Source organism: Boleophthalmus pectinirostris, unplaced genomic scaffold (assembly GCF_026225935.1).
Source record: "Boleophthalmus pectinirostris isolate CB_2022bp ecotype Guang Dong unplaced genomic scaffold, ASM2622593v1 HiC_scaffold_14, whole genome shotgun sequence".
Classification (NCBI taxonomy): Eukaryota; Metazoa; Chordata; class Actinopteri; order Gobiiformes; family Gobiidae; genus Boleophthalmus; species Boleophthalmus pectinirostris.
The window spans coordinates 31,365,245-31,391,349 of record NW_026571047.1 but is presented as its reverse complement, the minus strand read 5'-3'; the positions used below and the strand labels follow the sequence as shown (position 1 = coordinate 31,391,349).

At 40.6% G+C, this 26,105-nt stretch overlaps 1 protein-coding gene across 1 annotated transcript; it reads left to right on the top strand.

Annotated features, from left to right (window-relative positions):
• The first annotated feature begins 3,954 nt into the window (after nucleotides 1-3,954).
• On the top strand, nucleotides 3,955-21,813 carry dnajb12b (DnaJ heat shock protein family (Hsp40) member B12b). Its single transcript, XM_020923274.2, has 9 exons — nucleotides 3,955-4,306; nucleotides 7,722-7,902; nucleotides 10,521-10,666; nucleotides 11,680-11,853; nucleotides 12,819-12,892; nucleotides 13,217-13,326; nucleotides 17,956-18,128; nucleotides 19,469-19,619; nucleotides 21,049-21,813. The coding sequence occupies exons 1-8, from the start codon at nucleotides 4,174-4,176 to the stop codon at nucleotides 19,585-19,587; spliced, it is 1,110 nt and encodes a 369-aa protein (XP_020778933.1). The 5' UTR covers nucleotides 3,955-4,173; the 3' UTR covers nucleotides 19,588-19,619; nucleotides 21,049-21,813.
• The last annotated feature ends 4,292 nt before the right edge of the window (nucleotides 21,814-26,105 follow it).

The following is a 26,105-nucleotide window of genomic DNA, read 5'->3' as shown; positions in this document are numbered from 1 at the left end:
TAGTCCTGGTTTAGTTCCGGGTTAGTCTCAGTTTGGTTTGGCCCTGTTCTAGTCCTGGTTTAGGTCTGGGTTAATCTCAGTTTGGCTTGGTCCCCTTCTAGTCCTGGTTTAGTTCTGGGTTAGTCAAAATTTTGCGTGGCCCCGTTCTAGTCCTGGTTTGGCTTGGCTCGATTCTGTTCTAGTCCTGGTTTAGTCTACATGTATGCCTATGGCCGGAAAGTTCAGTAGTTTCCATGGAGACACAGTACGCACATTAACAAACACGACCAAAAGATTTAAGATTTCTGTTAAAATTAAGCTCGGATTAAAGTCGAACTGCGCTTCAGACAGAGCAGTGCCCACAGTTAGCGTCACATACCAAACCCAGGGAATATCGATGACAAGAATGATCGAATTTGTGTTTTGTTTTTATTTATTTGCGTCTTGTTTTGGGCGTGGCTCGGATCGTGGGTCTTGAGATGACAAACAGCCCCATCCATCCATTTTCGTCCGCTTATCCGGGGCCGGGTCGCGGGGGCAGCAGCCTAAGCAGGGACTCCCAGACTTCCTTCACCCCAGACACGTCCTCCACCTCCTCCGGGGGGACCCCGAGGTGTTCCCAGGCCAGCCGAGAGACATAGTCCCTCCAGCGTGTCCTGGGTCTTCCCCGGGGCCTCCTCCCGGTGGGACATGCCCGGAACACCTCCTGAGGGAGGCGCCCAGGAGGCATCCAGCACAGATGCCCGAGTCACCTCAACTGGCTCCTCTCGACGTGGAGGAGCAGCGGCTCTACTCCGAGCTCCTCCCGTGTGACTGAGCTCCTCACCCTGTCTCTAAGGGAGCGCCCAGCCACCCTGCGGAGGAAACTCATTTCGAGCGCTTGTATCCATGATCTCGTCCTTTCGGTCACTACCCAGAGCTCATGACCAGAGGTGAGAGTAGGAACAAAAACTGACCGGTAAATCGAGAGCTTTGCCTTTCGACTCAGCTCCCTCTTCACCACAACGGTCCGATACAGCGACCGCATCACTGCAGATGCTGCACCGATCCACCTGTCAATCTCACGTTCCGTCCTTCCCTCACTCGTGAACAAGACCCCGAGATACTTGAACTCCTCCACTTGAGGCAGGGACTCTCCACCACCCGGAGAGGACAAGCCACCTTTTTCCGGTCGAGAACCATGGCCTCAGACTTAGAAGAGCTGATCTTCATCCCAGCCGCTTCACACTCGGCTGCAAACCGCCCCAGTGCACATTGCAGGTCCTGATCTGATGAAGCCAACAGGACAACATCATCTGCAAACAGCAGGGATGAGATCCTGTTGTCCCCAAACCGGACCCCCTCCAGCTCCTGGCTGCGCCTAGAAATTCTGTCCATAAACAAACTGCCCCGTGGCGCTTTATTAGTTTATTAATATCGACCTGTTTGTCTGACCTACTTTAAAAACACGGACTCTGGCGCCATCTGCTGTCCGATTACTGGAACTACACGGCAAATTAATACGTCTTTTTAGTGTCTGGGCAAACTTTTAGAGTTTTGTTTCTTCTGTCAAACTCAGACCTGGTGTAGTCCTGGTTTGGTACTGTTCTAGTCCTGGTTTAGTCTTGTTCTGGTCCTAGTTTAGTCTTGTTTTGGTCCTGGTTTGGTCCTGTTCTGGTGCTTGTTTGGTCCTGCATTAGTTCTGTTTTGGTTCTGGTTTGGTCTTGTTCTAGCCCTGGTTTAGTCCTGCATTAGTCCTGGTTTGGTCCTGGTTTAGCACTGGTTTGGTCCTCGTTTGGTCCTATTCTAGCTCTGGATTAGTCTTGTTCTAATCTTGGTTTAGTCCTGGTTTGGTCCTGTTTTAGTCCTTGTTTCATCCTGTTCTAGTCCTATTTTAATCCTGGTTTGGTCCTAGTTTAGTCCTGGTTTGGTCCTGTTCTAGTTCTGGTTTAGTCCAATTCTAGCCCAGGTTTGATCCTTGTTTAGTCCTGGTTTAGCCCTTGTTTAGCCCTAGTTTAGCCTTGGTTTAATCCTGGTTTAGTCCTAGTTTGGTCCTGTTCTAGCCCTGGTTTCGTCTTTTTCTACTCTTGGTTTGGTCCTGTTTGAGTCCTGTTCTAGTCCTGGTTTAGTCTTGGTTTTCGTCGCGGTTTGGTCCTGGTTTAGTCCTGTTCTAGCACTGGTTTGATCCTGGCTCAGTCCTGATTTGGTCCTGGTTTAGCTCTGATTTGGTACTGTTCTAGCCCTGGATTTGTCTTGGTTTAGTCCTGGTTTAATTCTAGTTTAGCTCTAGGTTAGTCCTGGTAGTCCTCCTGGTTTGGTCTTGTTCTAGCCCTGGTTTAGTCCTGCATTAGTCCTGGTTTGGTTCTAGTTTAGTCCTGGTTTGGTCCTAGTTTAGTCCTGGTTTGGTCCTGTTCTAGTTCTGGTTTAGTCCAATTCTAGCCCAGATTTGATCCTTGTTTAGCCCTAGTTTAGCTTTGGTTTAGTCCTGGTTTAGCCCTCGTTTAATCCTGGTTTGGTCCCGTTCTAGCCCTGGTTTAATCTTGCTCTAGTCTTGGTTTGGTCCTGTTTGAGTCCTGGTTTAGTCCTGTTCTAGTCCTAGTTTATTCTTGGTTTTCGTCCTGGTTTAGCACTGGTTTGATCCTGGCTCAGTCCTGATTTGGTCCTGGTTTAGCTCTGATTTGGTACTGTTCTAGCCCTGGATTTGTCTTGGTTTAGCCCTAGTTTAGCCCTAGTTTAGTCCTGGTTTAATTCTGGTTTAGCTCTAGGTTAGTCCTGGTTTAGTCCTGGATTAGTCCTGTTTTAACCCTATTTTAGTCCTGGTTTAATCCTAGTTTAGTCCTGCTTTAGTCCTCCTGGTTTAGTCCTCTTTTAGTCCTGATTTAGCCCTGTTTTAGCCCTAGTTTAGTCCTCTTTTAGTTCTGTTTAAATCCTGTTTTAACCCTAGTTTAGTTCTGGTTTTATCCAAGTTTAGTCCTGGTTTAATTCTGGTTTAGCTCTAGGTTAGTCCTGGTTTAGTCCTGGATTAGTCCTGTTCTAGTCCTGCTTTACCCCTAGTTTAGTCCTCTTTTAGTCCTGTTTAAATCCTGTTTTAACCCTATTTTAGTCCTCGTTTAATCCTAGTTTAGTCCTGGTTTAGTCCTCCTGGTTTAGTCCTCTTTTAGTCCTGATTTAGCCCTCGTTTAGTCCTCTTTTAGTCATGTTTAAATCCTGTTTTAACCCTATTTTAGTCCTGGTTTAGTCCTAGTTTAGTCCTGGTTTAGTCCTCCTGGTTTAGTCCTCTTTTAGCCCTGTTTTAGCCCTAGTTTAGTCCTAGTTTAGTCCTGGTTTAATTCTGGTTTAGCTCTAGGTTAGTCCTGGTTTAGTCCTGGATTAGTCCTGTCCTGTTTAGTCCTGGTTTAGTTCTGGTTTAGTCCTCCTGGTTTAGTCCTCTTTTAGCCCTGTTTTAGTCCTGGTTTAGTTCTGGTTTAGTCCTCCTGGTTTAGTCCTCCTGGTTTAGTCCTCTTTTAGCCCTGTTTTAGTCCTGGTTTAATCCTAGTTTAGTCCTAGTTTAGTCCTGGTTTAATTCTGGTTTAATTCTGGTTTAGCTCTAGGTTAGTCCTGGTTTAGTCCTGGTTTAGTCCTGGATTAGTCCTGTTTTAACCCTATTTTAGTCCTGGTTTAGTTCTGGTTTAGTCCTCCTGGTTTAGTCCTCCTGGTTTAGTCCTCTTTTAGCCCTGTTTTAGTCCTGGTTTAATCCTAGTTTAGTCCTAGTTTAGTCCTGGTTTAATTCTGGTTTAATTCTGGTTTAGCTCTAGGTTAGTCCTGGTTTAGTCCTGGATTAGTCCTGTTTTAACCCTATTTTAGTCCTGGTTTAGTTCTGGTTTAGTCCTCCTGGTTTAGTCCTCTTTTAGCCCTGTTTTAGTCCTGGTTTAATCCTAGTTTAGTCCTGGTTTACTTTGTCCCACATTTAACCCCTCGCCCTCTGCCTCCCTCTGCTGTCCACTCGCCGCCACTACACCTCCGTGACTCCAATCTCAAAATGCTCGGCGCAGCACCGGGATCTTATTCCCCGCGCGACATCTGTTTTTGCCTCTTTCCACGCTCCATCTGTCCGCTCCCACCCATGCCACTCGTTTTAGCACGGCTTCGTCATCACCCCGCGACATTATTTACCTCCAGCCCGTTTGCGCTCGGCTTTATCCGCGGCTCTTTCGGCGATTTTACGCATTCGCAGCGATGGAAGTGAACCGGGACGAGGCGGAGCGCTGCGTCGAGATCGCGGCCGAAGCTCTGACCAGGGACCAGCCCGAGAAAGCGCTTCGATTCCTGGAGAAGGCGCAGAGATTGTTCCCGACGGAGAAAGCCAGAGGTGAGAAGATGGAGGAGGAGGAGGATGAGGAGAGACCTGGGAGAGACCCGGGGGACTGGAGGTCGCAGCGGCCGCATCAGCATCACCTGCAGCGGCCGGAGATGCGCGGCCTCTTCCCCCCGGATCAACGTTTAGCTCCAGTGTTAGCGCAGACTGAGAGTTTTAGCACCGATTGTCAAATAAATAAATCTATATTTTGGTTTATTTTAGGAGGAAGATGCTACAAATAGGTGTCTGTATGTTAGCAATAGCAGTTTGTAGCTTACGACTAATTTAAGGCATATTATTATATTTTATTTTTTATTTTAAACGGTGTAACTTTTCGATTAGGGCATCATTTATCTTGAGGATGTTGCAGTTTTTGTCTGGAGTGTTTCTCAGTGTGGCATTAAACGTTTCCATCTCCATGGTGACAAGCAGGTGATGCCACTTCCCCAATTTACAGCTGGTTCAGTCCTGGTTTACTCCTGGTTTGGTTTGGTCCTGTTCTGCTCCTGGTTTGGTCTTGTTCTAGTCCTGGTTTAATCCTGGTTTAGTTTAGTCCTGGTTTAGTCCTGGTTTGGTCTTTTTCTAGCCCTGGTTTGGTCCTGGTTTAGTCCTAGTTTAATCCTGTTCTGCTCCTGGTTTGGTCCTGGTTTAATCCTGGTTTAGTTTATTCCTAGTCCTGATTTGGTCTTGTTCTAGTCTTGGTTTGGTCCAGGTTTGGTCTTGGTTTAGTCCTGGTTCAGCCTTGGTTTTGTCCTGGTTTATTTCTGGTTTAGTTCTAGTTTAGTTTTGTTCCAGTCCTGGTTTAGTTCTGGTTTAGTCCTTGTTTAGTCTTGGTTTAGTTCTAGTTTAGTTCTGGTTTGGTCTTGTCCTGTTCTAGTCCTAGTTTAGCTCTGGTTTAGTCGTGTTTTTTTCCTGTTCTAGTCCTGGTTTGGTCCTGTTCTAGCCCTGGTTTGCTCCTGGTTTAGTTCTGGTTTGGTCCTGTTCTAGCCCTGGTTTGCTCCTGGTTTAGTTCTGGTTTAGTCCTGGTTTGGTCCTGTTCTGCTCCTGGTTTGGTCTTGTTCTAGTCCTGGTTTAATCCTGGTTTAGTTTTATCCTGTTTTTTTCCTGGTTTGGTCTTTTTCTAGCCCTGGTTTGGTCCTGGTTTAGTCCTAGTTTAATCCTGTTCTGCTCCTGGTTTGGTCCTGGTTTAATCCTGGTTTAGTTTATTCCTAGTCCTGATTTGGTCTTGTTCTAGTCTTGGTTTGGTCCAGGTTTGGTCTTGGTTTAGTCCTGGTTTAGTCCTGGTTCAGCCTTGGTTTTGTCCTGGTTTATTTCTGGTTTAGTTCTAGTTTAGTTTTGTTCCAGTCCTGGTTTAGTTCTGGTTTAGTCCTGGTTTGGTCCTGTTCTAGCCCTGGTTTAGTTCTGGTTTAGTTCTGGTTTAGTCCTGGTTTGGTCCTGTTCTAGCCCTGGTTTGCTCCTGGTTTAGTTCTGGTTTAGTCCTGGTTTAGTTCTGGTTTAGTCCTGGTTTGGTCCTGTTCTAGCCCTGGTTTACCACTTCATGACGTCACAAGGTGGAAATGAGTGTTTTCACTTATTCAGTTACTAGTGATTTTATAGTTCCAAAAACACCTTAAAAAAACAACAACATTCTGACTGTGAACGGGGTCGCCTCTCCACAGACCTGACCTGTAACTTGGTCTGGTTTGGTCTCCGTGAAGACAGAAAGGTTTAATGCCACACTGTGAAACATTCCAGATAAAGCAAGAGCAAGCAAGCAACATCTGTATGGAGAAAAGGATTTGACGGACCCTCCTCCAGAAAAGTTACACAGTGGATCTTTAAATGTTTGACAGTCTGGTACAGTGAGTTCAGAGTCAGTGTTGTCTTGTATCTATAATGTATCACAGGTTCATTAGATCCTGGGCCTGGACCTGTTTAAGATGCTGTTTTATAATTCATGCATAAACAGACGCCAAAGACAAAGACAGAGCTCCTGCAAGAGTCTCATCTGGTCTCAGCTCTGAAACTAAACAGGACCGGGTCTGGACCGAGCACTGATGGAAGAAGTATTTTGCTACTTAAGTAAAAGTACAGATACCAGAGCAACCGAAGATTTTTTCACGTGATACTTTTACTTCAAGGTCCAAAGTTCAAGGTTCTTCAAATAAAGAACCTTGAAACTTGAAGTAAAAGTATCACATGAAAAAATCTACTTAAGTAAAAGTATTAAAGTGCCTAATAGTCCAGTGAGGTTCATTTGGTCTTGTGATAATTTATGTTATTAGGTTCGTTCAGACCAAGAGTTTGTTTTCAGACCTGACAGTTTGGACCGCTCCCTGCGCTCTTCCTCAGAGTCATGTGAAGTTGCTGTAACGTGTCCACTGAGCTGATTTATACAGGTTTTGGTGCTGTTTTCCTACCAAAGGAGGGAGGATGGAAAAGGTCATGGTGTATTTATAAATGGGTATTTATTTATATATATTTATTTTGGGTAATGACCGAAAGGACGAGATCGCAGATACAAGCGGCCGAAATGAGTTTCCTTCACAGGGTGTCTGGATGCTCCCTTAGAGATACGGAGCTCAGTCACACAGGAGGAGCTCGGAGTAGAGCCGCTGCTCCTTCTCGTCGAGAGGAGCCAGTTAAGGCTCCTCCTGGGCAGTGTTCTGGGCATGTCCCACCAGGAGGAGACCTTGGGGAAGATCCAGGACACACTGGAGGGACTATGTCTCAGGGCTGGCCTGGGAACTCCTCAAGGTCCCCCCAGAGGAGCTGGAGGAAGTGTCTCGGGTGAAGGAAGTCTGGGAGTCCCTGCTTAGACTGCTGCCCCTGTGACCCGGCCCTGGATAAGTGGAAGAAAATAGACAGATGGATATTTATATTTGAGTATTTATATAAGAGTTGTAGAAATGTATTTTTTAAAATTTGTATGAAGATTTAAAAGTGCTTAATAACAGTTATGTTGTGAGTCTGGACTGAAATGGAAGGATCATGTTCTATTTAGTTCTTTGTAGTTCCCTCTGTTTTACTGTATTGTTTTTTTTATTTTTTTATTTCTGTAGTACATTTGATGATACCACATCACAATACTTCAGTTACATCCAAAGTAACAAACAGAGAAGTGGGACGGACATGTTCCAGTTTGTTCCTTTAAAATTAAGCACCACATGTATCAACTGTAAAGAGAAAAGTATTTTCTAAAAACATACATATATTTTTAGGAGAAGCATCAAGTCTTTTCAAGTCACAGGGCTCAAGTCTGAGTCAAGCCCCAAGTCACTGACCTGTGAGTCCAAGTCGAATCCCAAGTCCCAAATCTTAGTCCATTTTATGACGAACACTGACGAATACGAGGAGAGGGAGGGGACTGTGTTTGTGTGATTGCCTTCTTGTTACATATATTTATCTTAACATTAACCCAAGCTTTCTTTTTGTTTTCTTCTTGTAGTCTTGCAGGACCTGATCTCAAAGAATGGATTTAGACCCCGAAATAACAACCACACGCATTTCAATTCAACGTCCGAACCGAGACAGAGATACCAAAGTCCTCGAGAAGATCCAAAACCAGAGGAAAAGCCGTCGGAGAACCAGAAATCCTACACAACAGAACAAGTGGAGGCGGTACGGAGGTAAGAGGCAGTTTATAGACAGAGAATGAGCTGATAAGACGAGATAAATTTGAAACACCACCACTGTATCGGCTGTTAGTGTAAAACATGGCTGATTTTCTGGGCTTATTCCAGTTTTCAAGAGCAGAGGTCAAGTTTTAAAGGGTTAGTCTCCATTAACAGATACAGGACGACGGTTTATTAATATCTGAAAGTGCATGTATCATTCAGGACTCAGGAAGCGCACACAAAATGAAATATTGATCACTTTATGACAGGACTCAGACCAGAAAAGGTTTAAAGCAGAAAATACTATAACACATCCATCCTATAAAATAAAAAAATGTTGTTTCAATTGGAGCGTATGCAAAAAAAACTGTAAGATATTGTGTGTAATTAAAAAGAAATAAAATAAACATTAGATCTGCTAAAAAGGGGATAACATTCTCAGTTTTTGCCATCTCATAAAATATTAGTGTGTGAGTGTACCATCTCGCTTTCCTGGGATCCAGAATACACGCTTCTGTAATACTTGATTGACAGGTGGATCAGCCAATCAGGGACATGCATGGTGCAGCTGTATGAAAACAAATACGGCTGCCTGCTGATGGGAAAAAAACTAAATCAATGAGCAAAAGCGCTAAAGTGTGTTCATCTGAAACCTAATTTGAACTTTGTGCTTTCTTCTAATAAGACAAAAGTTGTAAAAAGTAATGCACCAATAATATATGACCAGTGAGCTCCTGCATTTCACACGAGTCACTGAAATAAACAGAATCTGATCTAAAAATCAAGGAGATATATTTTGTTGATGTGCCAGGCAGCCATCTTGGAATTAATCAAAACTAAACCAGGTGTAAAACTGGATTACCATATTTTCTGGACTCCGGAGTATAAGTCGCACCAGCCAAAAAATGCGTAAAGAAGAAAAAAAACATATATAAGTTGCACTTTTGGAGGGGAAATTATTTTATAAAATCAGAGACCAGGAACCGACATTTCCTTTAAAGGTCAAGTTCAAGTAAAAACAATAAAACGGAGAACATCAGACTGTTAACGTCACATATGAACAGTTCTTCAGATAAACTATAACATAAACAACAGAACAGAACAAGTTTAACAAACTCTCCATCTCACTCCAAATCACTAAATCCATTCAATTCTTCATCCTCGGTGTCACTTCTGAGCAACTCCACGACCTCCGGAGGTAAACAGAGCGCCGCTTCCTCTTCTGTGTCGCTGTCGTCAGACTCAGCATCAGTTCCAGTTAGAATTATTCGGGTCTTTCTGAATCCCGACAGGATGGTTTCAGTGTCACTGAAGTTTCAGGCTTTGTCCATCCATCCAGTGACTTCAGGAAACTTTCATGGTGCATCCTCCCAGTGTCACAAGTTTCTCTCTCAGCCCAAACTTTCTTTCTGCTGCTCGATTATCATTTTCAGCTGCAGATTTCACGACTTGCAGTTTGTAATCTGCAAAATATGATTTTCTTTTTGGGGGCGTTTGTGTTCAGTCTTCTCTGTTTGTTTAAATGTTAAATTGTTCAGTGGTGCAGAAGTAATGGTGCGATCGACTGACATGATACAGACAGGACAGAGGCTCTTTCTGCAGGAGACATGTGCAGTAGAGCCAAGTGACAGTGGTACAGGAGGAACAGGAGCAGCAGATACTCACACACAAGACTAGAACCTCTCCACACTTCACTCTCAACATTTTAATATATAAATCGCACCAGAGGATAAGTCTCAGGAAACACCCAAACCATGAAAAAAAGTCCAATTTATAATCTGAAAATTAGGTAATATTAACTTGGTCTATAGAATAAAGTAAACATCCATGTTACATTAACTAGATTCTTGCTGCTTGCAATGTTTTGTAAAATTTCAGGCAGTGAAGGTGCAGATGATTCACCATCTGTGTAAAAATAGCTGGTTTAGTTTCAAGGGCAACAGCACCATGTCCCTGTTTCTCCTCAGTCTGTGTTTGTGTGTTTGAGTTTATGTTTGTGTGTGAGGGAACATTCTATAGATCTATAATAATATTTAATACAGATGAAGCAGGTCAAATGAACATGATTAAAATTAAGAATTGTGTATTGTTGTATAGCAAGTTCAAGGGTTTAGTTACTAATAGAAACAAAATCTGGTTTAACATTAGTACATTTACTGTCTAACCATCTTTAGTTTAGTGTCGAAAACTTTATTGATCCTTTGAAATTGGCCGCCCCCACCCTCTGGAACTCTCTCCCCCTTCACGTCAGAAACTCAGACTCATGAAACACCTTCAAAAAACTGCTCAAAAAACACCTTTCTCTCTCAGATTTGTCTCATAACGGCACGTTGGCTGAACACAGCAAGAAGGTTCTGGGTTTGACAGGATCAGAACATAAATGCAAATGAGGCACGAAGTGTAAAGGGCAGACACAAAACAGAACAACAACATTAAAAATCATGTTTTCATCCCTGAAGTCAATCATTTCTTATCAACAAAAGTTCAAAATTATGTTCCGGTGGTTGCAAAAATAGAAAACAGTAATAAATAACTATAATAATAATAAGTTGTTTGTTAAAAAGAAGCATCGGTCATACATTCTGAGTATTTGTATGATTTATTTGTGTGTTTTGTGTGGTTATTCTCAGGGTAAAACAGTGTAAAGACTTCTACGAGATCCTGGGGGTGCAGAAGGACGCCTCAGACGATGAACTCAAAAGATCGTACAGGAAACTGGCTCTGAAGTTCCACCCGGACAAAAACCACGCGCCGGGAGCAACAGAGGCTTTTAAAGGTACATTTGTCTTTTTCCAAACTTAACAGCAGTATTTAGTCTATAGATGTGGGACTTTTGTTTTATACATGTTTTTTTTTTATGAACTGATGAGAAATTAAAGTGTAAATCACATTTATGGAACAGAAATACAACCTGTTTTACACCTGGTTAAGTTCAGCTCTAGAACCTCTAGTCCCAGTCTTGTTGGTTGTCTGGTTGGTTTAGTCCTGGATCAGTTTAGGTTTAGTCCTGGTTTAGTTCTGGTTTAGCCCTGGTTTAGTCTTGGTTTAGCTCTGGTTTACTCCTGGTTTAGTCCTGGTTTAGACATGGTTTAGTTCTGTTTTAGCCTTAGGTTATTCCTGGTTTAAACCTGGTTTAGCCCAGATTTTGTCCTGGTTTATTTCTGGTTTAGCCCTGATTTAGCCTTGGTTTAGTCCTGGTTTGGTTTTGGTTTAGTCCTGGTTTAGTCCTGGTGTAGCCCTGATTTAGCCTTGGTTTAGTCCTGGTTTAGCCCTGGTTTAGTCCTGGTTTTATCTTGGTTTAGTCCTGGTTTACTTCTGGTTTAGTCCTGGTTTAGGGTTTAGTCCTGGTTTAGTCCTGGTTTAGGGTTTAGCCCTGGTGGTTTAGTCCTGGTTTAGTCTTGGTTTAGTCCTGGTTTGATCTTGGTTTAGTCCTGGTTTAGCCCTGGTTTAGTCTTGGTTTAGTCTTGGTTTTAGTCCTGGTTAGTCCTGGTTTAGCCTGGTTTTCTTGGTTTTTAGTCCTGGTTTGATCTTGGTTTAGTCCTGGTTTGATCTTGGTTTAGTCCTGGTTTGATCTTGGTTTAGTCCTGGTTTAGTACTGGTTCAATAGCCTACGAGTTTAACAGTTTTTGATTGGACCACTCCTGACATAGAGCTACTTAAATCCTTCTTATTTAGTCCTGGTTAAGTTCTAATTTAGTCCTGGTTTAGCCCTGATTTCTTCATGAGACAACTCTTGTACAATCATTTTTCAAAATATACCAGTTTATATTGGTTTATTTCCCTCTTCAGCCATCGGAAACGCGTACGCCGTCCTGAGTAACTCGACCAAGCGCAGACAGTACGATGAATACGGCGAGGAGCGGCCACACCCCCACAGACCCGGGACTAATCACAACACGTTTGAACCGGACATCTCACCTGAGGATCTGTTTAACATGTTCTTTGGAGGAGGATATCCAACAAGTGAGTCCAACTTTACATCATCATCAGACTTAAAGGTCCTATATTACACAAAATTGACTCTTGTGAGGTTTAAGTCGTGTTATAATGTCGTTACCTCCTCGAAAACAGACCTGGAGTTTTGTTTTCTTTCATTCACACATGTTTAAGTGACTCTTTATTATTAGTCTTCCACTTTGTGATGTCACGGTGGCTGAGCACTCATGCCTCACAGCAAGAAGGTTCTGGGTTCAATCCCCAGGTCGCCCGGGCCTTTCTGTGTGGAGTTTGCATGTTTCTCCCCGTGTCTGGATGGGTTTCCCCCATCAACCCAAACATGCTGCATAGGTCTCCATAAACAGTTGATAGTCATGGTCAGTTAAAAATACAATCAATTCAGTCATTGTGTCCTTAGGCAAGACACTTTGCCCCATTTGCCTAGTATGAAAGTGTGTGAGTGATGGTGGTGGTCAGAGGGACCGATGGCGCCGAGTGGAATGGCAGCTGTGCTTCTGTCCGTGTGCCCCAGGGCAGCTGTGGCTACAATAGTAGCTTACCATCACCAGGTATAGAGTGAATGAATAAAGTGTAAAGCGTCTTTGGGGGCAGAAATGTCTGTTAAAGTGCTATATAAATAAAGACTTACTTACATGAAGCGGTAGTTTCCAAGTTAACAGCTGCTTTTACCTTTAGTTCAGTAGAGAAATCAGAGAAATGTCAATTTCTGAAATCATCCAAATGATTCTAGTGAAGGTGTGTGGAGTTTAAAAACACAGTGGAGCACTTCATGTATGTTGTTAAGAGAAGAGAAGAACTCATCTTAAATATGCAGTGTATCATTGATTAAGGTCAAGGTTAGAAATCCTGGTAACCCATGGGAAGTAAATGTTTTTTCTTTTACCTGACTATTATTAGATTTTGTAGACTAGTCTGTACTTAAGTATAATTTTGTTGCATAATCTTTGTAAGTCAGATTTTGATTCTTTCAGGTAATGGTCATGCATACACTCACACCAGAACCAGGTACCAGAGACCTCCTCCCAGAAGAGAACGCCAGAGAGATGTGAGTCACAGGCCCTGCTGTTTCTATCACTCACCACTAGAGGGAGACATTTAGTTATTAATCTACCTGTTTGTGCCTTGGATTTTTTTTTTTGAGAAAGAAAAAACAAGACCATTAGGTACTGACATTTTTGTTGCATCAAGTAGTAAAATTGTCGGCGTTAGATGACTTATTGCATTATCAGTGTCTGTTGAGGGGTAGTTTCAGTATGAAAAGGGTTAGGTATTTGCAACGTGATTTATTTAGCATATATTTACTGATTGTTATGTACAGAAATAGTTTGTTTTTGTGTTATAATGTTTTCTCTCTCTCTCTCTCTTTCAGGGCGGTCTGGCTCTGTTCGTGCAGGTGATGCCGATCCTGATCCTGGTCATAGTCTCAGCTCTGAGTCAACTTATGGGCCACAGTCCAGCCTACAGCCTCAGCTACAGACCGTGAGTCTACACAATATATACAAAATATATCTGTATTTAACCACACATGACACCATATGCAGCCTACAGCCTCAGCTACAGATCGTGAGTCTGTATCAGGGATCTCCAATCTTTTGCGTCTGGGGAGTTACCTTTACAAAATGAATCATTTTAGCGGTCACAAGAAATTGAGTCAGTATAAGAGGGTAAGCCTTCAATGTACAGTTAGATATAAAACTTAAAGCCATTATCTATTTATTAGAGCACAAAGTTCAAAATAAAATAGTTACAGTAGTAGAGTTATTCAATACAGTACGTATAATTCAGAAATCACTTGGTGAGCTACTTGTAAGGGGGTGGAAAGCTACTGGTAGCTCCTGAGCTACAGTTTGGTGACTCCTGGTCAATATAATATAAATATATACAAATATATCTGTACACATAACACCATATACATACAAACTACAACCTCAGCTATAGACATGAGTAGTGCTGGCACCTTTTATTATTTTAGGTACCACCAGTCAAATTATACCTATTTTTGGTTCTGGTACCTGCACAGTACTTTGGTTTTTCCTGTATCAGTACTCATTATCTCGAATAACAAATAAGAATATTTATAAATTCAAGTCAATTTGAAACAAAAAAAAACAGTAGTTTTCATCGTTCATCTGTGGTCACACTGCCTACTAACTTTCTAAAGTACTTTCCCAGAATCAACTGACAAGTTTAATATAAGTATTTATTTATATAACTCATTTGTACATCCATCCACACATAGACTCAGCTACAGAGTGTGAAGAAGTCTGGTCAAAAGTTTTAGAACACCCTCATTTTTCCGGTTATTTATTGCACTTCCAATGAGGAGCTTGAAATGGTTCAAAGGTAAGAACTGAACAGACTGAGGTTAAAAAAAAAAAGATAAAAGAAACAAAACACAAGTCCAAGCTCTGCCAAAACTACCTCAGGAAAAAAGAACAAGATGGTAAAGCTTGAAAACCTGGAGTGTCCAGCAGCAGCACAGTGTCCAGACTTAAACCTCATCGAGCTGGTTTGGGATGAACTGGACAGAAGAGTGAAGCAACCGACAAGTGCCACACATTTACGGAAACTTCTGCAACAGACTTGGGAAGAACTTTCTGAAGAACATTTGATTTCTGTTGTAAAAAGAACGAGCCACAGGTGTGTTCAGCTTTTATATCTACCAAAGGTGGACACTTTCATGAATCTTAAAGTTTAGAATCCGTTTTGATCAACAGTAAACAGTAAACAAACTGAAAAAGTGTGGTGTTCTGAAACTTTTGACCGGTCGTGTACAGTAAATCAGGTTTTAAATATTAGGACTGGAAATTAAATTATTACATATGGTAACTATTTTTTAAAGCACACCCACACTAAATATGTTAATTATTAGAACTAGAGTGAAAAACAGCTTTGATCCACAAGCTGTTAAAACGATCACACTGAACATGTAACGCACATATTATATTAGCCTTTCTGTTACATAATGTTGTTTAATCTGGGAGTTGCTTTTTTTTTTTTTTTTTTTTTTTACCTGAAAATGACAATAAATAAATCTAATCAAATCTTATGAGAATGCAATAGATTTTTAGGACACTAGGAAGTATCGGAAGTATTATTACTGCATTACTTAAACATTAAACTTCACTCAGCAGTAGTAAAGTAGTAGTTTAGTCCTGGTTTAGTCTTTGCTTAGTCTTGATTTAGACCTAGTTAAATCCTGGTTTAGTCCTGGTTTAGTCTTGGTTTAGTCCTGATTTAGTTCTGGTTTAGTCCTGGTTTAGTCTTGATTTAGACCTGGTTTAGTCCTGGTTTAGTCCTGGTTTAGTCTTGATTTAGTCCTGGTTTAGTCCTGGTTTAGTCTTGGTTTAGTCTTGATTTAGACCTGGTTTAGTCCTGGTTTAGTCCTAGTTTAGTCTTGGTTTAGTCCTGATTTAGACCAAGTTTAGTCCTGGTTTAGTCCTGGTTTAGTCTTGGTTTAGTCCTGATTTAGACCTAGTTTAGTCCTGGTTTAGTCCTGATTTAGACCATGTTTAGTCCTGATTTAGTCCTGGTTTAGTCTTGGTTTAGTCCTGATTTAGACCAATTTTAGTCCTGATTTAGTCCTGCTTTAGTCTTGATTTAGTCCTGGTTTAGTCTTGGTTTAGTCTTGATTTAGACCTGGTTTAGTCCTGATTTAGACCAAGTTTAGTCCTGATTTAGTCCTGCTTTAGTCCTGGTTTAGTCTTGTTTTAGTCCTGATTTAGACTTAGTTTAGTCCTGGTTTAGTCCTGATTTAGACCAAGTTTAGTCCTAGTTTAGTCCTGGTTTAGTCCTGCTTTAGTCTTGATTTAATCCTGATTTAGTCCTGGTTTAGTCTTGGTTTAGTCTTGATTTAGACCTGGTTTAGTCCTGGCTTAGTCCTAGTTTAGTCTTGGTTTAGTCCTGATTTAGACCAAGTTTAGTCCTGATTTAGTCCTGCTTTAGTCTTGATTTAGTCCTGATTTAGTCCTGGTTTAGTCTTGGTTTAGTCTTGATTTAGACCTGGTTTAGTCCTGGTTTAGTCTTGGTTTAGTCCTGATTTAGACCTAGTTTAGTCCTGCTTTAGTCTTGATTTAGACCTAGTTAATCCTGATTTAGTCCTGCTTTAGTCCTGGTTTAGTCTTGTTTTAGTCCTGATTTAGACTTAGTTTAGTCTTAGTTTAGTCCTGATTTAGACCAAGTTTAGTCCTAGTTTAGTCCTGGTTTAGTCCTGCTTTAGTCTTGATTTAGTCCTGATTTAGTCCTGGTTTAGTCTTGGTTTAGTCTTGATTTAGACCTGGTTTAGTCCTGGCTTAGTCCTGGTTTAGTCTTGGTTTAGTCCTGATTTAGACCAAGTTTAGTCCTGATTTAGTCTTGATTTAGTCCTGATTTAGTCCTGGTTTAGTCTTGGTTTAGTCTTGATTTAGACCTGGTTTAGTCCTGGTTTAGTCTTGGTTTAGTCCTGATTTAGACCTAGTTTAGTCCTGGTTTAGTCCTGCTTTAGACCTAGTTTAGTCCTGGTTTAGTCTTGATTTAGTCCTAGTTTAGTTTTGATTAGTCCTGGTTTAGACCTAGTTTAGACCTAGTTTAGTCCTAGTTTAGACCTAGTTTAATCCTGGTTTAGCCTTTCTGTTATGTTGCTTAATCTGTGAGTTGCTTTTTTTTTTTTTTTTTTTTTTACCTGAAAATGACAATAAATAAATCTAATCAAATCCTATGAGAATGCAATAGGTTTAAGTTTTTAGGACACTGGGAAGTATCAGAAGTATTATTACTGCATTATTTAAACATTAGTAGTAAACGAGTCCTGACGAGGCTGCTGGTCTACGCCACGAACCCTCTGACTCCACACTCACTCACACTCACTCACTCACTCACACATTCACACATTCACACGGAGACAAAGTGACGAATAATTACACTTGTGTTGTTGTGCTGAGTCCCTCGTTTTTCACAGTTCCTCCTCCTCTTCTTCTTCTTCTTCTCCATCTGAATCTGACTCATCGTCCACACACTCTCCTCTCTCTCTCTCTCCTCTGTTTTTCATCCTCCTCTTCTGTTCCACCTCATGATTCTTTCGTCATTCTCATTGTTCTCCTCGTCTTGGGTTTGGGCGAGAAAGCAAAAAATATTACAGGTTTTGTTTTTTTCAGTTTGACTAAAGACATGCAGTGCAACTTTCTATTTTTCACTCACGATTAGAAAAAAATGAATCTTGAGTAAAAAATTAAACAAAATTTTCTTGTTCTGACTTTGTCCTGGTTTAGTCCCGGTTTAGACCTAGTTTAGTCCAGGTTTAATCCTGGTTTAGTCCTGATTTAGCCTTTGTTTAGTCTTGGTTTAATTCTGGTTTAGTTCTGGTTTAGTCCTGGTTTAGACCTGGTTTAGCCCGGGTTTAGTCTTGGTTTAGGTCTGGTTTAGACCTAGTTTAGTCCTGATTTAGTCTGGGTTTAGCCCTGGTTTAGTCTTGGTTTAATCCTGGTTTAGCTCTGGTTTAGCCTTTGTTTAGTCTTGGTTTAATTCTGGTTTAGTTCTGGTTTAGTCCTGGTTTAGACCTGGTTTAGCCCGGGTTTAGTCTTGGTTTAGGTCTGGTTTAGACCTAGTTTAGTCCTGATTTAGTCTGGGTTTAGCCCTGGTTTAGTCTTGGTTTAATCCTGGTTTAGCTCTGGTTTAGTCTTTGTTTTTAGTCTTGGTTTAGGTCTGGTTTAATCCTGATTTAGTCTTGGTTTAGTACTGGTTTAGTTCTTGCTTAGCCCTGGTTTAATCCTGGTTTAGGTCTGGCTTAGTCTTTGTTTAGTCCTGGTTTAGTCTTGGTTTAATTCTGGTTTAGTTCTGGTTTAGTCCTGGTTTAGTTTTTGTTTAGTCCTGGTTTAGTCTTGGTTTAATTCTGGTTTAGTTCTGGTTTAGTCTTGGTTTAGCTTTGGTTTAGTCCTGGTTTAGACCTAGTTTAGTCCTGGTTTAGTCCTGGTCCATGCTACATCTTTAATACCAAATAAATGAGACTTTCAATCCTATTTTCATAATCTTTGTCTGTAAATTTCTCCATTAAAAGTTTACTATTGACAATTAGAAAAAAACCTGAACCTTGAGTAAAAATTTAACAAAATTTCGATCTCCGTTTGCGTCCAGGTCGGCGGGTTACTCCCAGAAGCGTCTGACGGAGAAGCTGAGGGTCCCGTACTTCGTGGGGGAACATTTTTCTAAAGAATGGAGCGGAATGAACCTGAAGAACCTGGAGCGGAGCGTGGAGGAGGACTACATCTCCAACCTGAGAAACAACTGCTGGAAAGAGAAACAACAGAGTAAAAACAACACACAAATAAAACCCGAAAGCTCAAATAAGACTTTAAAGTTTTAATCTAATACAATCTGACCATAAAAAACGGATTTATCTCAAACTACAACATTGAGATTTGTTTAAAAAAGTCCTTCTCCCTCGTACTGATCACATGCGTCTGAAATTGTGCTCTTTAAATCCATTTTGTATTTTTTCAGATTATTTTAAATGTTTTTGGCATATGGAAGATAATTTCTTTCATCAGATTTAGATTTTTAAATGCCGTTGAATTTCTCACCAACTCTGAAAAAACATGTTTGAATTATTTTTTTATACTGAATGGCAGTTGATGAAATTTTAAGTGTACGTTTTCGAAGTGTTTAAAATTCAATATAAAAAAATCACTTTTTAAATATTCAGCACAAATATTTTCAAGGTTTCAAATTCAACAGTCAAAATTTAGAGCAGAAAATTTGCAGTGAAAAATTTTATAGGAAATAGTCCTGGTTTAGACCTACTGTAGTTTAGTCCTGGTTTTGTCCTGGTTTAGACCCAGTTTAGTCCTGGTTTATTCCTGGTTTAGACCTAGTTTAGTCCTGGTTTATACCTAGTTTAGTCTTGATTTAGTCTTGGTTTAGACCTAGTTTAGTCCTGGTTTATTCTTGGTTTAGTCCTGATTTAGACCTTGTTTAGTCCTGGTTTAGTCCTGGTTTAGACCTAGTTTAGTCCTGCTTTAGTCATGGCTTAGTCCTGATTTAGACCTAGTTTAGTCCTGGTTTAGTCCTAGTTTAGTCCTGGTTTGGTCTTGATTTAGTCCTGGTTTAGTCTTGGTTTTCAAAGTGTTGTTAAATTATTTATTTATTTTTAATCACCTTTTAAATATTCAACACAAATATTTCCAAGCCCTCAAATTCAAGTGTAAAATTCAGAGTAAAAAAAATTAGCAAGAGATGCCAAGGCAGACACAATCGATCCAATGTGATCCAACCTAACTTAGTAACAAAGTAAAAAATAAAATTATAAAAGTTTATTGTCAATTTTCATATGAAAGAAGGAGGAAATAGTGCAATGAACTGATCAGAATTAAACTAATCAAAACCTCCTCTCTTTTATTTCTGAAGTGTAAACCTCACCAGGGCTTGAAAATATTTGTGCTGAATATTTAAAAGTTGACATTTTTATTTTGAAACATATTGAAAAAGTACATTTAAAATTTCCTTTCCAGACTAGGGCCTGTTGTATAGTTATCAGAGAGGATAGGGCATATTCTTAGTCATATTTTTAATTATTTGTGTGTGTTTTGTTTCCTTTACAGAGGAGGGCGTGTTTATAGTGTTTTAATAATGTTTGTGTGTTTCTTTGCAGAGGAGGGCATGTTGTACAGAGCGCGATACTTTGGAGACTCAGACCTGTATGAAAGAGCTCAGAGGGCCCGGACCCCGAGCTGTGCCAAACTCTCTGAGATATCAGCCTCGATTCACTGACAAAGAACTTCAACCTCTACAGTGAATTTACGGTACGGTATTTTTACTCTACTTTACCTTAAAACACTGCCTCTGACAATTTACTCAGTATTTAGTGTTGTAAAATATAATTAGTTTGTTGTTAGTGCAAAGTATGGTCCTTTTCTTTTTTTAATAACTTCTGAGGATCCCCTCCACACTGTTTTTCTTGTGTGTCTGTGGGGAATTTGTCACCTTCATATGAGCAGTGTTATTTATGCAGTGAACAGTCAGGTACTTAGAGATAACAACTAACATAGCTGGACATATTGTGGCTTTAATTGGCATCTTAAACATGTTATTAAAAAATAATATATTCATTTGGAAAACACACTAAGGGTGCACTCACATGAGGACTTTAGAACCGTGCCCAAGCACAGATCGCCCTTAAAGCGCCGTACGTTTGTCCAGGGTGAACGTAAACAAATTGTGCCCGAGCACGGCACGGTTGGGACTTTGGACTGATTGGAGGAGGTGGGCCAAAGTACAACACAGAACTCATGTACGTGCACACACATGACTTTACTATACAAGCCCTGTGTGTGCTCTGATGTTACTCATACGAGGAAAACAGTGAATGAACTTCGCTCTAAAACACACAGTGAATCTGCGTTTACCTTCAATAAGGACAGTGACAGACAGAAGTTTTGCTGCCTCTGGTCTCTGGCTGTACTCACTTCTCCACACTGTATTTATCTTCATAAACTCACAGAGGAGCACATATCATAAAAGGACGTACATGAGCCTCACTATTTAATAGATATTTCTGCAGCTGGACTTTTTTTCTCCACTAAAAGCGTTAGCACATGTAAACAAACAGCGCCATGTGCTGATGTCATCAGCCGTGGCTCGGTTTGGTTGTGCAGGTGTGAGTGTGGAACATAAAACCCACAGCAATCGTGCTTGAGCACAACACGGCTCTAAATTCCTAGTGTGAGTCGCCCTTAAACTACACCTCCATTTCCAGTGCAGTATTCAGGCATTGTCACTAGTTGGAATGAACAATAAAAAACATAATCATAAGCTCAAAAAGTCAGTTTTCCACAATAATTCATTTGTTTAATACAGCTTTTTTCCACACACTCAAAGTGGCTTTACAATTCAATGTAGTTTTTATTCACTCCGTTCACTCAGTGGCCCTGGGGCAGACTGACAGAAGTGAGGCGGTCACTCTGCTCCATCGGCTCCTCTGACACCACATTCATGTTAGGTAATATTGGTGAAGTGTCTTACGTAAGAAAACAATGACAGTTTTTGCCCCTGCTGCTCCACTCTGGCACCTGATATTCTCCACGGCCTCTTGTCCAAGTACTACCCAAGACTTGGCCACACAAACCTGCATAATGTACTTTAAAAACAGCAGTATTTGATTGAGTGACTCAGTATCGTTGTAGTTTCCTCACAGACTAATTAAACATGTGTACTTTTGTCGTTTCTCTTCAGGTTTCTTGGACATGTTGAACTACTGGCTGTAAATACAAACCAATGCACTGGACTCCTCGAGAAACCTCCTCTGGAATTTATCAATACGTTTAATCAATACTTAGGCTAATATGAACTTTTATGTATTAACAAAATCCCAGTTTAGTTGGTCTTCCTGTCGCAAACAACTTTAAATTAGAAAAATATTAGAGTCTGTGCCAAAAAAAACAAAAGAAGAATATTGTAATTATAACTTTGCAAGATAGCATTAACAAATTTGGAAAATAATATCGTAGCGCTGGATTAAGGACCTCAATGAATGCTTCCTTTAATTTATATGCAAATTTTACATTTTATTTTGCAATGTCAATGCACATTTTATATTTTAAACTATGCAGAAATAATGTGAAATCTCTGAAAAAAGCCATTTAAAGGGCCTGTACCCGATTTTTTTCCCAACATATGGTCAAAATGAGTCTGCAGTGTGCTGTCTTCATCAAATCAGGAAGTGCACAGTTGGCATGCTAGTTGCTGTGAGGGTAAAAACTCCGCCCTGGCCTCTGAAAGTTGGCATGGTGAATATTTAGGACACTCTGAATGCATAAGGTAAGTGAGGAATAAAAATGCCGATGACAGATAGTAAAAAACTTTATATTTAAGAGTTTTAAGTTGAAATTTAACTATTTTTCTCCCAGTCTGGCCAATTTGGAGGTTTACAATTAAACATCCTGCTCGGAAATCACACTCTGGGAATTCCATAACCCAATTTACAAGTAAAAAAACCATTTTTCGGACACTGTGAACATTATACATGCATCCTGAATTTCGGATTTCCGGTCATAGCGTAATTCATACTGGGACGATCCTCCAAAAAAGTGAGCATCAAACCGCCATGTTTGTTTTCCCAGTGGGATGCGTCTATTGACAAATCCGATCTTTTCAAGTCTTTTGAACCGTATCGCTTTTGTTTCTGATTCTGATATTGTCATATTTTAGTTTTGGGATTCGGACATCGTTAATTGTGTGGTTGTTGGATGTTCTAACAGCGGAAACCGGCTCGAGAAATGTGTTTGCGAACTCCATAAATGCAAAAGTGAATCAGATGTGTGTGACTGCAAACCTCTGTTCAAACTGTTTCTCTTCCCAACAGAATTGAAAAATAGTGAAAGGTGAAGGCGATGGGCAAGACTGATCCAAAGGAAGGACCAAAAAGGAAATCTTTGGCTGCCTAAGAAATTATCCAGAGTTTGCAGCGAACATTTTGTATGTGGAGCAACAACAAAGCGGGATCCCGTTTGTTAAGTGAGAGGTGCAGAAGACAAACAGACTGAGCTGCACTCTCTTGTTCTTGTGGTTTTACAGCAACATCACGTCTTGGTCTCTTTGCAGTGGAAGGTGTTTCTTGGTGAACAGCTGGTGCCTTTCGCTTTGGCATTGACTTTTTAAATTCGAAACCAAGGAGTTCACAAAGTTTCGAAGCCCGTTTCTCGAGCCGTTTTCCGCTGTTAGGATCCAGCAACCGCACAATTACGATGTCCGAATCCCAAAACTAAAACATGACGATATCAGAACCATAAACAAAAGCGATGTGGTTCAAAAGACTTCGAAAAAAGGTCGGCTTTGACAATAGACACATCCCACTGAGAAAACAAACATGGAGGTTTGATGCTCACTTTTTCGGAGGATCCTTCTCAGAATGCATTGCGCGATGACCGAAAGTCCGAAATCCGGAATGCGTGTATTTCAACAAAATAAAGGTGTTTGTTTTTTGTATTTTTAGTTGTCATATAAAAATATCTGTGTACATTAGAGGAGTTTTGGCCCTCACCGAGACCAATAAAGTTTGATTCTTGTATCTGATGTTTGCTCTTGAAGCCTCCCTCAGGTTTGCTCCTTCATTTCGTGGTTTTCTTTGGGACTACACTTCATTTGACACATTTGACTGAGGATCAAGGAATGAAGGAGAAGGAAGCAAGGAAACAGAAAAGAGACACGGCCCATGATGTTCTCGGGGCCAAAACTCTTCTAATGTACACAGACATTTTCATTTGACAATAAAAAATACAAGAAAGCACCTTTATTTTGTTGCAATAATGTTCTAAGTGTCAGAAAAATGCGTGTCTTGCGTGTAAATTGTGACAAACTTTTGGGATAGAATTCAATTATCTCTCATTTCTCTTTCCTCGCCTCCTTCTCCTTGATTCCTCTCCTCGATCCTTCAATTTTCAGCTGTCAATCAAATGTGTAACAGAGTAAACATGAGGGAGTCTTCAGGAGCAAAGATCAGAGAAAAGAATCAAACTTTATTGGACTCAGTGCGGAGTTTAGATCCTCGAATTGAGGAACGAAGCCAAGGAGAAGGAAGCGAGGAAAGAGAAATGAGACATGCCACGTATTTCCTTAAATTTTCAACGTATTTTTGAACTTTTTTTTTCACAAATTGCTTCTTGATTTGTGAAAAAAAACTGTCATACGCACTTTTTTTCACTGTTTTTCACATTTTTAAGACTGTAAAAATCAGGTACAGCGCCCTTAAGGTAGTACGTCCAACTGCAGCGCCTGAAGACGATCCCTTTGTGTGAAAACGAGCCACCTTAAATAATACCTCCTTAAAAAAATACCTCCTTAAAAGTCGTGTCCTGCGTTCAGACCGAAAGCTTTAGGACAATGTGGAAAATACACAGCCATAAACAGTATTAAGAAGTCCAGCTGTTTTTAAAGTTTCTAAAGTTTCGGGTGGAGGGTCTGCCATATGTTTGTCTCCATGGAGATGCTGTTGCTTTGCCTGGAATGTTCCACAGTACGGCATTAAACTTGTCAACACTAGATGAAGTTACAGGTCACATCTATGGAAAGGTAACCCCGCTCCGTACCAATGCAGTGGTTTTTAAAGTATGTCTGAGCTTTTAAAACATAAGTAAATGAATAAAATGTAAGATAGACGAGTGTAATGCCATACTGTGGAACATTTCAGGAAAAGCTGTAACATTTGTATGGAGACACAATCGACCCATAGGGAAATTTGTCACTGACCATAGACTGTATATGTCAGGGGTTTTCAAACCGCGCGGCACAGGTATAGTCCTGGTTTTAGACCTTTTTTAGAACTGGTTTAGACCTGATTTAGACCTGGTTTAGAGCTAGTTTAGATCTGGTTTTAGTCCTGATTTTAGTTCTTGTTTTAGTCCTACTTTAGTCCTGGTTTAGACCTGGTTTAGTCCTGGTTTAGACCTGGTTTAGACCTGATTTTAGTCCTAGTTTAGTCCTGGTTTAGACCTGGTTAAATCCTGGTTTAGACCTGGTTTAGACCTGTTTTTAGTTCTGGTTTAAACCTGATTTAGACCTGGTTTAGACCTGGTTTTAGTCCTGGTTTAGTCCTGGTTTAGTCCTGGTTTAGTCTTGGTTAAATCATGGTTTAGACCTGGGTTTAGTCCAGATTTTAGTCCTGGTTTAGAGCTGGTTTAGACCTGCTTTAGACATGGTTTTAGTTCTGGTTTAGTCCTGGTTTTAGTCCAGATTTTAATCCTGATTTAGTTCTTGTTTAGACCTGGTTTAGAGCTGGTTTAGACCTGGTTTTAGTCCTGATTTTAATCCTGATTTTAGTCCTGATTTAGTCCTGGTTTAGTCCTGGCTTAGACTTGGTTTAGTCCTGCTTTTAGTTCTGGTTTAGTCCTAGTTTATACCTGGTTTAGTCCTGGTTTAGACCTGGTTTAGCCCTGTATTAGTCCTGGTTTAGACTTGGTTTAGACCTGGTTTAGTCCTGGTTTATACCTGGTTTAGACCTGGTTAGAAATAGGAAGTGAACACGGGTGCACTTCCGGCACCACCAACTCTGGCTCCAGTTCACTTTGTATTGAAAAACGGTCTCTCCTCTCTCTGTTACTGCTGCTGTCAGACTCATAATTTTGGTCTTAAAATTTTCGTATTAACCCGCTCTACACGATCCTGCTGTTTTTATTTCGCTATTTTGTCCTTAAATTAAGTCCTCTTCCTAAAATGAAGCTTTCCTTTAAACACAAGCCTCGCTGAGCCTCATTTGACTGGAGCCAAACGCTGTGGGCGACATCAAACTCCCTTAATCCACTTTTTTATACAGTCTATGGTCTGGACTACATCAGCTGGAGGATTTGACTTACAGTGCATGTTTTGGGTTAATCGACTTTAAAGGTTGTATAGAGGATTTTTTAAGGGAAGAGAAATACAGCGACAGTCCTTTTTCAAATGTCGTGCAAGCGTGACACCACCTTCCTCCTCCACAGCTCCCTCAGTAGAAACACCTCCTCCCGCCTCATTACTCTAGAAATCACGCTTGTTTGTATCCAGTGCGCGTTCAGAATTACTGTTGAAGTGACCTGTCTAGAAGTAACTTAGTGACCGACGTGTCAGTCTTTAGACCCTTCATCTGCTTCTTTCGCCCAAACGCTGGAAAAGATCTCCAAGAATCACCTCAGGTTGGCTTTGCTCCTTTTCCCCTTCTCTTCTTCTTTCAGCGACCTCAAAAACGAACTTTCTTTTGCGGCGAACTGGTCGTGGATTCTCGTCCGACATCTCAACAAACTTTGTGCGAAATGTGAGGAAGCGACAGTTTGAAAAAGCCTCTAAGAACCGCTGCATAAACCGCATAATCCCCGCGCGCCGACGAGTCAGTTACACTAGAAACGTAGGGAGATTGATTGACAACCTAACAGCCAATAGAAAAAGAGGTAGCCTCGTTTTCTATTGGCTGATGTTTATCTGGCCTCACTATGTCCACGGTTGATAGATTTTCATTCTTTTTTTTTTTTTTTTTTTTTTTTTGGTCATCATAATTACAAGGCTGCTGCATCTCTGTAATGGTATTTTAAACTTTCATTGACAATTTGAAACAAAAACAAAAAATCCTCCATACAACCTTTAATTCAATTGTTCATAGTTTTTGTGGAATAGAATAACGTAGATTTTGACAGATTTAAACTCAAATTAAAAAGATAAAAGCTCTAAAACTATCACTAATTCAAAAAGAAACAGTGTAATTCGCAGAGCTCCGTATTCTGGTTCCAAACATTCACATCTGGAAATCATTTGGCCTTGTGTATTAT

What these genes read in the sequence shown, in the direction of transcription:
- dnajb12b (XM_020923274.2), top strand. Translation starts at nt 4,174, where the DNA reads ATGGAAGTGAACCGGGACGAGGCGGAGCGCTGCGTCGAGATCGCGGCC. An exon ending in AGCAACAGAGGCTTTTAAAG is followed by an intron (nt 10,667 to 11,679) that starts GTACATTTGTCT and finishes TTCCCTCTTCAG; the next exon opens with CCATCGGAAACGCGTACGCC. An exon ending in TACAGCCTCAGCTACAGACC is followed by an intron (nt 13,327 to 17,955) that starts GTGAGTCTACAC and finishes GTTTGCGTCCAG; the next exon opens with GTCGGCGGGTTACTCCCAGA.